This window comes from Parambassis ranga, chromosome 5 (assembly GCF_900634625.1).
Source record: "Parambassis ranga chromosome 5, fParRan2.1, whole genome shotgun sequence".
Taxonomy (NCBI): domain Eukaryota; kingdom Metazoa; phylum Chordata; class Actinopteri; family Ambassidae; genus Parambassis; species Parambassis ranga.
The window spans coordinates 27,303,195-27,313,717 of NC_041026.1; the positions used below are offsets into that span (position 1 = coordinate 27,303,195).

The 10,523-nt window shown below is 41.4% G+C and overlaps 3 protein-coding genes across 5 annotated transcripts; 2 read left to right on the forward strand and 1 right to left on the reverse strand.

Annotated features, from left to right (window-relative positions):
* Nucleotides 1-93: 93 nt before the first annotated feature.
* arl6ip5a (ADP-ribosylation factor-like 6 interacting protein 5a) lies at nt 94-3,112 on the reverse strand. The gene is made up of 3 exons (XM_028405063.1): nt 2,878-3,112; nt 1,096-1,313; nt 94-858 (listed from the first exon to the last, which is right to left on the reverse strand). The coding sequence occupies exons 1-3, from the start codon at nt 3,054-3,056 to the stop codon at nt 683-685; spliced, it is 573 nt and encodes a 190-aa protein (XP_028260864.1). The 5' UTR covers nt 3,057-3,112; the 3' UTR covers nt 94-682.
* A 93-nt stretch (nt 3,113-3,205) lies between these two features.
* On the forward strand, nt 3,206-8,026 carry trnt1 (tRNA nucleotidyl transferase, CCA-adding, 1). Of its 3 annotated transcripts, none has more exons than XM_028406324.1 (8): nt 3,206-3,262; nt 3,513-3,645; nt 4,004-4,197; nt 4,536-4,674; nt 4,784-4,910; nt 5,003-5,196; nt 5,538-5,791; nt 7,265-8,026. In XM_028406324.1, exons 1-8 carry the CDS (start codon nt 3,242-3,244, stop codon nt 7,508-7,510), a joined length of 1,308 nt encoding a protein of 435 aa, XP_028262125.1. In that variant the 5' UTR covers nt 3,206-3,241; the 3' UTR covers nt 7,511-8,026. The 3 variants fall into 3 exon arrangements, with proteins under 3 accessions (XP_028262125.1, XP_028262124.1, XP_028262126.1); XM_028406323.1 differs by having other exon boundaries at nt 3,229-3,283; XM_028406325.1 differs by having other exon boundaries at nt 3,231-3,315.
* On the forward strand, nt 7,908-9,653 carry avpr2b.1 (arginine vasopressin receptor 2b, tandem duplicate, 1). Its single transcript, XM_028405224.1, has 3 exons — nt 7,908-7,935; nt 8,345-9,220; nt 9,445-9,653. The coding sequence occupies exons 1-3, from the start codon at nt 7,908-7,910 to the stop codon at nt 9,651-9,653; spliced, it is 1,113 nt and encodes a 370-aa protein (XP_028261025.1).
* Nucleotides 9,654-10,523: the final 870 nt, after the last annotated feature.

Genomic DNA, 10,523 nt, shown 5'->3' on the forward strand with positions numbered 1-10,523 from the left:
GGAGATGAAAGCAAAGTTAGCCCATCCATCACCCAGAGGGCACTGTCAAGATTACACACTCGGAGATTCAGGAGGAATACTGATGGGCGAGGGTTATCTTTGAAGTCTTTATTTTAGATATTGACAAAGTTGATCAAAGTTGAGCTTTCTCTTTTGTCTGGTTCTTTTTATTTGCATGAGCACGATGTTAGGTCTATTCAGAAGTAAACGGTTACGTTTTATGTGAGTAGATTACTCAAATACAATCCAGGCTTTGGAGTTTGTTGGCAGTAATGTGTGTTGAGTGTGCATTTTTTTTAATTCTTTGTTTAAAGGGAACACTTGTGCTGCTTGCACAATCTTAGTTTTAGTGCAAACTGGCAGAACCGACGGCTGTTTCTGACACTGATTAAACACACATTTTAAATCTAGGATGAGGTCTGCAGCTGCACAGGAATATTGCATAGGATAGGAGAGATGCCCTCATCGCTGTGTGAGAAAAGTGCCCAGACAAGTTCTGGGATGGAGTAACAGATACCCTGAGGTAGAGCCCTTACAGATAACAGTCTTTTTTCAAAGAGATGTGTATGAAGCGTTAACAGGTTTAGACAGAGAAATACAGACATTTGTTCTAATCTAAGAAGAAAGTATAAGTATAATCTTTGGCCAAGACGTGCATGTGTGATATCTTTCATAAGTCAAATCACTCCTTCAGTTTCCCCTCCAGGAAGGTTTGGATTTTTAGAAAGTTCTCTTCTTGCTGCCCAAGAGCTTCCAGCAAAATACCCATAGGTGACCTCTTCAGTCCTGCACCTTCTATCTTGTTCTCCAGTTTATTCTTCATGTTGCGGAGGCGAAAGGAAGCATGTGCAAATATCACTGAAACACAGAGGGAAAAGTGTCTGTTAACGTTTTAAACGTTTGGCAAAAACAAACCCATAAAACAAGTCAAAGCAGAGCGATATCGCTCTCTGAGAATCTGGAAAGCATGTTTTGAATCATTTCATAACACTTCAAATGCACACTCTATTATGTGATAAAACATTTCATCACCATTTGAATGTTACATTAGTGTCAAGTAAGTTCTGGTATGTTAAACCTATGCGCGATACTTACATGCCAGAGGTAAAGTGATTGCCGACATGAAAACCATAACACTCCCCAGCATGGAGATCAATATGTAGCTGGCCAACATGACGGCGAACACAAACGCTGTGGGATTGTGCCTTTTAAAGTTGTTGATGGCGGCTCTGTTCTCCCCGGCCCACACTGAGCCAGTGAAGACGGCCGACACCACGGCCATGGCTGTGAACATCCCCAGAGGGTTCAGGAACCTGCAGGGCAGCAAAGAGGGAAGTTTGGCGTGATGCAGCTGGGCGTGGTCTCTGTCTCCACCAAGTGGTTAGATGTGGCATGTACAACAACACAACCCCTGATTGTGTCTTTTCTTTTTTCTTAGAGCAAAAACTACAACTGTAAGTTTATTAAATGATTAGGCACTTGGCAGGAAATTAATCTGCATCTGAGGATCTTTTTTGTTTTTAGAACTTTCTAAACAAATAACAAATTAAAATAAGCAGAATAAACAAATAAAACAGAATAATTCCTGACACACACAAACACTCAGTTAGGTGTTAAGTTACATTGTTGGCACAGTGTTTAGTCATTTATATATGGACACAAACACCCCTGTTAGCCACAAAGAGAAGCTTTGTGGCAAATCACCAGAATTGGCACAACTGTAGCCAGTTTGATCGGGCCAAGTTCATGACCTCAGTAGGTCAGTGTGACTGCAGGTCTGTCTCACTAAATGACTTCAACCTACTCAGCCTCACTTGAGGAATTTACATCACAAACATTGGTAAATTTTGAATAACGGGCATCACAAAGCTGAGGAAAACTTTAAGGTGTATGTGGTCAAAACGTGGCATGAACAGCTGCTATAAATGCGAATGAGACTCCAGCTGTGTCACAACTACTTCTGCTTTGGTAGGCATGAGCTTGAATACTGGAAATGTTGCATTCAAGCAACAAGGATGTAGCATTCCTCACCTTTCACTTACCTATTGCTACAACTATTTACTCTCTACACCTTTATGGTTCACTTTTCCTTTGCACAGCTTATAATCAAACATGCCTCACGATGATGCTAACAGATGGCTGACAGAAGTTTTTTTCTATGAGTAGATGCTGTGTACTTTGAACACACAGAATGAAAATACCATCACATGGTTTAATGCTGATTAAGGTAGTCATCTCTGAGGAATTTCCCAATATTGGATTTTCTCCCTAATCAGCTGATTAAGCTGTGTGTTGTATCACCACTCACAGCAACAGCTGACTGGACAATGGCTTAGGGGGGGCCTTTATGACCATAGCAACAATATGTCATCACACAGCTCAGCACATTGACCGTGACAGAGCATCACTATTTTTAGTAAGCTGGGCCAAATAAAGCCAGGATGTTTCATCTCTGATCTGACAGTCTACCTTGTATGGAGTTGACAGATAACAGACTAGTTCTTAAAGTACCCTATTGTTTGTGCATGTACTTAAAACTTGCTAATTGATTTTGTTTCATCATGTCAGCATATTTACATTGTATTAGTTAAAATAATTGATTATTTTTTTTAAAGTATATCCTTGCAATATGTGTTACTGTTCATTTCTTAGCTTTGGTTGCTATTGTGATTAAACAGAAAGTTTACATAATGTAATCACATGATAACTGGCACAGTATTTGGCAATTATTCTAACCAAACAGGGTCTGTATCCTTTAATTAAAGCAGGCTACGATCTAAACTATACAAACACTGCAACGATACCAAATAAATGCAATAAAAAACGATAAACAAACACCTGTGTTGATAGTACTTGTTGCTATATTACATTACGTACCCGACAATGAGGAACACCGCGATGGCCGAGGCCAGATAATTTGTTTGATAGTAAAGCAGGTTGCTGACAACTCTGTTGTTCCATTTGGCCAAATCTTTCACATCTGGTTTAGCAAATCGTTCCGAGCCGGGGAAAAAATCGTCCCACGGTCTGAGCGGTGCGAGCTCTACTTTTGCCATTTGCCTCCTGCACCGTTCACTAATCTGACAGGACGCGGAACCAGCCGGAAATCACCGGGAACTTCAAAGGAGTCTCGCGAGAGTTAGGCAGTGCACGCTTCTTAAACCCCGCCTCGCGCCCCTTTCGAATCCTTACGCTATTGGCCAGTGAGCGCACCTTCTCAAAGCACTTCCTGTAACACTGCATGGGAGATGACAAGAAGGGGGTATGGAGAGATAACGGTGTTGTATGTCATAAAATATTCACTTTAACTTGCAGGTCAGTGCTGGTCGTTGTATTTGGTTCGTATACTTCCACGTGTCGATGTCGCTCGTGTGCAGGCTGTGTATAAACAGTTTGACCGCAGCGGCACGCCGACTGCTAAAGCTCAGAAGCATGACTTCAACGACTCGTAGCAAGCTAGCACTGTAAAAACAAGCAGGAGCACATAATGAGTGTTTCTCTTCTATGTGCAGATGTGGTGCAGAATATTGAGCCCTCGTGTGATTAGTAGAACATATTTCTATTGGTGGAGGAGTCTTTTTACCATGAAGCTGAAGACCGGCGAGTTCCAGTGTCTATTCACTGATGGACTGAATGGACTGGCAGGTGAAGTACAGCTGTGGACAGACACACGCACCTGCTGTGGTCATGTATGACTGTTTTTATTTCTTGATGCTTATTGACATGCAAGCAGCTAGATATTAAACATCTCTGCAAGTTTACGAGCAGAGCACATGTATTCCTCCTCTTTAATCCTGCTTTGTTTACGCTGTATTATTATTTATCTAGTCTTTTGTAGAGTCATCTTATTTGCTTTTAGTATAATTAACACATGTCTTATGAATCATACACTGCAAATATTAATGAAATATTGTGAGTGTTGCAATTTCTCACCTTGCCCTTTTTCTTGTTGTTAATATTTCTGTATTAACATTTCTGTTCTTCTTTACCTATAACTTTCAAGATGTGTTTGAGAAGCATCAGTATGAGCTCAGGATAGCTGGAGGTGCTGTACGAGACCTTCTGTCTGGTAAGCGCCCTGAAGATGTGGACTTTGCCACCACAGCCACTCCAGAGGAGATGAAGCACATGTTCCAATCTGCTGGGATCCGGATGATCAACAATAAAGGAGAGAAGCATGGGACCATCACAGCAAGAGTAAGAGCCAGCCTGTCTGATTAAGCCATAGCATTTTGCTGTTCTAATCAGTGTTTGAAACAGCGCTATACTATTTTACTATTTACTACTATTTTTACTATTTTGCAGACTAGTCACTAGTGCGCAGTTTTATTAGGTGGGACAAACAATTGTACATGTTTCAGGGCATTCTGATGTCACACTGCCAGCTAGTAAGAATAGGTAGACTTACAAATGAACAAGACAACATAACATAATATATACATAATATAACATAATGTTACCAGATTTCTCTCATAGCACCATGAGTGCATGAGTCTTTGGGCCTCCTATTCATGTATGCTGTTTCTCTTTTATAGCTACACAATGAGAACTTTGAGGTGACCACATTACGAGTAGATGTTCAGACAGATGGACGGCACGCAGAGGTAGAGTTCACCACTGACTGGCAGAAAGACGCTGAGCGCAGAGACCTCACCATCAACTCCATGTTTTTAGGTATTGAAGATTCATTTTGGCCTCATCTGTAGTTACTTTGGGTAATTTAAAATGGATTGAATGTTGTAATGTAAATGACCTGTTGTGTTGACTTTCTGTATCCTCACAGGTCTTGATGGCACATTATACGACTATTTTAAAGGATATGAAGACCTGCAGAACCAAAAAGTACGGTTTGTTGGCAGTGCAGAACAAAGGATCCAAGAGGACTACCTGAGAATACTGCGATATTTCAGGTGGGCTGCTGAATTTTTTTAGGTAAAAAAAAACATATTCCTTAATATCCTGACATGAGCACATTGCATTTAATCATGTCTTTTTATCCCAGATTTTATGGCAGAGTGGCTTTGGAGCCTAACGACCATGAGCCTGAAACACTGACCGCCATCAGGGAGAACGGACGTGGGTTAGCAGCTATATCAGGGGAACGGATCTGGGTGGAGCTAAAGAAGATGGTGGTTGGTAACCATGCAGCTCACCTGTTGGAGCTAATTTATACTCTGGATCTGGCTCAGTATATAGGTAAGAGTGCGTAAGGTTTGACATTAAAATGATTTAAAAATTCCCCCACCCAAATAATCTTGTTTCACCAATAAAATAAAACAAAAAAGAAAGAGACAGAAGTCTCTCGCCCAAATCAAGACAAATTAAGTTCTCTGGAGCCACAGAAGACTGTGTGTTGCACAGTTGTAGACCCCTTTAGATAAATGAACTGATTCTACATAAACTTGGTATGCTTCAGACAAGTTATTAAAAAAGATAAGAACATTTCTAATTCTAAATGTGTCCTATGTGTTTGCCTTGCGTTTGTTACTGCCGTTCACATCAGTTTTACTCCCCCTCTTGTTCCTGCTCTTCCTCAGGGTTGCCTCCAGATGGCAATGTTGATGAGATGAAGCGAGTGTGGCAGAATGCCAAAGACCACTCTCCCAAACCTATGACTATCCTGGCTGCTCTCTTCCGCTGCCCAGAGGAGGTGGAAAAGATGGACATTCGACTAAAGGTGTCCAGAGAAGAGAAAACACTGGCTCTGTTCCTGGTCAAACACAGACGGGAGCTGTGCAAGAACAAAGAAGACCCCGGCAGCCTAAAACCTTTCACTGACTTTATTATTGACGTAAGTTTCTGCCTTCTAATTGGCCTGTAGGAAAAAAAAATAAATCAATGTTGATGTTGATTTGTGTTTTAACAAGTGATTTCTAGTTGAACAGAACAATGTTGACATTGATTTATTTTAGGCACACCTGTGTATATCCTGAGGGGTATTTGTAAGCATGCATTGTGTTAAGAGCCAGTGCATGTAGCCATCAATCGCATACAATAGCCTGGTAATTTAACTCTGAATGAAGCTGAATGAACAGACATTCAGACATTCACCTTCACTTTAACTCTGAGCAACAACTTTGATGCAGTTTATAGAAGCTAAATGACAAATGTAGATCCGTCATACATATGCTCTTAGTAAGAGCTCAAATTGTTGTAGATTAAGTGATCAGACATATTGGCATCTGTTTTAATTGATTTGTCTTGTGTAATTATTTGCTTGTTTTGCTTTTATTTATGCAAGACAGGCAGCAGCAGAATCAATTGCAGAGACATGACAAATCCAATTAGCACAATCACGAAAAATCATTCAATATTAGTCGCCAATCACAACAGTGACGTCACAGGATCAATGTGATTAGTCCCCACACATGCGTGTGTGTCCCTTTTTAATTCATTTACCTACCAGCTGCTTAAGATGTTTCCACGACCCCCCCCCCCCACACACAGCATTATTGGACAGCAACCGCCGCATCCATCATCCACAACATGCTCCCATACTAAATGGCCCTGGAGAAAGAAACTGTAGGAAACTGCTGACTGAAAAAGCCAAATTAAAAGGGATTTGTTTTCAAGTAGGTAAAATACTTGGATTCAAATCATTTGAGGACTTTCTGTAGTCATTTGTAACTAAATAACAAGGAGGTTATCAGTTTGGCAAAACTAGCTCAGTGTTTCTTCAAGTTATTTAAATGCTAAGATGAAGTTGCAGTTCTTACTTTAGTATTAAGAAATCCTAAGATTAACATTAATCGGTAACAATATGGATGCAAAGTCTGCATCAATGTTCACTCACACAAGCAGATTGTAACAGAAGTAAACAAACCTGTTGCCAGGTTTGTGTGACCAAATTTTGGTCACAAAATTGTAATCCATAACAGTGAGTTTGAACTTCTGGATATTACCTAAAGACCATTTCATGTCTGCAGTTGATTTGCGAGGTCTGCAACAGCAGTTCTCTGACATCTGTGTTGATTCGGAACAAGTGCGCACACACACACAGTGTCTGAGTGATTGTACTTTGCACAATCAGTATTCTTTAAGATGTTCCTTTGTGTTGAAAATGTTCTTACTGTATTTTATTACAGTAATTGTAATTGTAATTGTGCAGGACAAATTTTCATGTGAGTAGTCAAAGTTGTCTTAACCACTCAGGACTCATTATGATAGGTGTTGTGTAGAGGTGTTGGCTTTTTTTGCAAAGCAGAATTTGAGTATTTCATCGTATCATATGCACATGCATGTTTTTGAACTCATATCTTTTCAGAGTCGGGAGCTAGATTCACACAGTAAGGTGTGCGAGCTGCTGAAGTATCAGGGTGAGGAAAAGCTGGTGTCAGAGCTGTGCACATGGTCCATCCCTCGCTTCCCTGTCAGCGGTCATGATCTGCGCAAGATGGGCATCACCTCAGGCAAGGAGATAGGTGCCACTCTACAGAAGCTCCGTGACATCTGGAAGAAAAGTTATTACGAGATGGAGAAGGATGAACTCCTCAGTTACATAAAGCCCTAAAATCAACAGCAGGCGAGTCGACTGTGTGATTACCGGGACACTCCAAGCTGTGCATTGCTTTCAGAAGGACACAGCAAGAAGTGAGACATGAATACCTGCTAATGAATGCAATTTCAGCCTAAATTACCTTAGGGACACTTGTTTAATTGTGACACAGTGTAAATTTAAATTGTGTGTCAGCATCGCAGCTGCTGCTATGGGGAATGTGTGATGTAATGGACAGATGATTTTCCCCATTATTAGCCCTGGAAATGAAAAGTGGTAAACGGATGATGTAATGCAGAGCTCGGCCAAATGAAATTCTAAATTTTCTAGTACATACATATATACATATATATATATATGTATATATGTGTGTGTGTGTGTGTGTGTGTGTGTGTGTGTGTAAGAACAGAAGATGAAAATTGAAGTAGTTGAAAAGGCTGGTATACTACAGTTATGTATTTGCTATGCTTTCTGTATAGAAGGTATGGTCCCCATAAGTTCTATAAAAAGGTGATTATTTTATTGAAACAGTAAGATGGTTGCGTTTTTTGTTGCATGCTTTATATAATACAAACATGGGTGTCTGTTTTATCTGGCCACTGTGCTGGAGTGAGGTTGCTCCTCCCTCATGCAGAGATGAGGAGGTATAAAGCCCTCAGCTCTCCTTTACTAATACTCCACTTTGGATACGCAGTGATTAAATGGGAATCTATCCTGTTAATTTACACAGTTTTAGGCACTTTTACAACAAGTACGTTTAACAAAAACCCAAATGCATCACCTGCAGTTGGAGTTACCTTTGGAAGTTCTATAACGGTGTGTGTTCAGCATCTCTGTGCTGTATTTGAGGAGAAAGCGCCGCTTGGTTCAGTGGAAATATGAGTAACACCACCTTGGAGAGCGCGCTGTCTGGTGATGAGCCTCGAGACGAGCGCTTGGCTCAGGTGGAAATAGCGCTTCTGTCCGTCATCTTCATTACCGCGGGGCTGCTAAACTTTGGCTTGTTGTTGGTTCTGTGGAAGAGAAGGAAGCAGCTTTCCAGGATGCGGGTCTTTGTTTTCCACCTGTGCGTCGCCGATCTGGTGGTCACCTTCTTCCAAGTTTGTCCGCAGCTCATGTGGGACATCACTGACAGATTTATCGGTCCGGATATATTGTGCCGCCTGGTGAAGTACTTACAGGTGGTAGGGATGTTTGCTTCCACTTATATGATCGTAGTGATGACTATTGACCGATATCAAGCCATTTGCAACCCGATGGTAACTTTCCAGAGACGCAGAGCGCGCTGGAACGGTCCGGTGTGCGCCGCCTGGTGCGTCTCCCTCATCGGCAGCGTCCCGCAGGTTTTCATCTTCTCTCGGGTCGAGGTCGCTCCCGGTGTGTACGACTGCTGGGCACAATTTATCAAGCCGTGGGGACTGAAAGCCTACGTGACCTGGACGACTTTGGTGATATACGTCCTGCCAATTGTCACCGTAATAGTGTGCCAGGTGCGCATCTGCCGCACTCTGCACATCAACTTCCACATGAAGACGCACCACGCCGCGGACGCGGTAAATAATAAGCCGCTGTCCTCCAGGGCCAGTAGCGTGGCGGGGGTGTCGAGGGCGAGGGTGAAGACGATGAAGATGACCGTGGCCATCGTGCTCGCCTACATCATCTGTTGGACGCCTTTCTTTACTGTGCAGCTCTGGTCTGTCTGGGACACCGAGGCGCCCATTCAAAGTAAGATAAGTCATAATACTCACAGATATTAAAGGTTTAAATGGCTGCCATGGATTAAAACATCCATTTAAATATTTACAGTGAAGGTATTTTTATTGATTAAATTTTGGCATACAAAATAAATTTAATGACACAGAACTGAATACATTATAATATAGGCTGCAAGGTTTATTACTCCTTATTGGAGGTAGCCTAATAAACCACATACATTTCTCATTTTCCAGCTGCAACCTTCACCATCTTGATGCTGCTGGCTAGTCTGAACAGCTGCGCCAACCCCTGCATCTACTTGTTGTTCAGCGGCAAGCTGCCCAAGAGAATGGTGACCCTGGTGTGCGCGGGTCAGACCGATCTGAAGGAGTCCATACAAGAGGATGCCACCATGGTTAGCTCCATGTACATTAGCCTTAAGAACCTGACAGACTGCAGATAAAACTTTTTTTCACCTCAGGTCTGTCTGTTGAACTTGGTGTGAAATGATTGTTCCTACATGAGAGAGACAATTGAAATCCTTTAAATAATGAGAAGATAAAAATCCCAGCAGAGCAGAGTTCCCATGTTCAAATGTTTGAAATGCTTACATGGGAAAAAAATCCTTGCGTTCCCTCTCATAAAGATATATTTAAAAAAAAAAGATATGAATGCAATAAGATTGCAATTACATAATATATATTGTAAAATATGAATCAATCATTTGGTCCACCACTTCAATGCGGACTGAATGTGGCTACATGGCTACAATGTGTTTGTGGTTCCTGGTGACATCACTGATCCTCCTGATGTTTCCTCATCTGTGGTTTTGACTGATGTGTCTCAGGAAGTTTGGTTTAAATTTCACCTCATTTCAGAATATTATAGTTTTTTTTCATGCCTCAGAAATCCAAAAACTTTAGAAAAAAAAAACTTACTATTTATGAAGTGACACAACATGTCACAAGCTTATCAATGATGATAATCCAGCAGCTGCACAATGAGGATGATTGGTGAAGTAACCTGCAATACAGGACAAAAGCACAATCAAATGCACATGGTGCCCCACTGGTGTCTATGTTTGGCAAACAAGGAGGAGGTCCAGTTAAGGCTTGGCTGAAGTCCCCATGGTGGTGGTGGTCAAACCAGACTGTATATTGACTGGCTGCATTGGAACTTCTTCATCATACATGGTGTATTTTAATGAATATGTGTACATGTCATCCAAGCTGCACTTACCTTCTTGGACACAGAAAATTAGTGCTGTTGATCAAAAAAAACTGCATAAGTTGGCATATTCCAGTCTGCAGGTATGTACAGTATTGGCACTGAA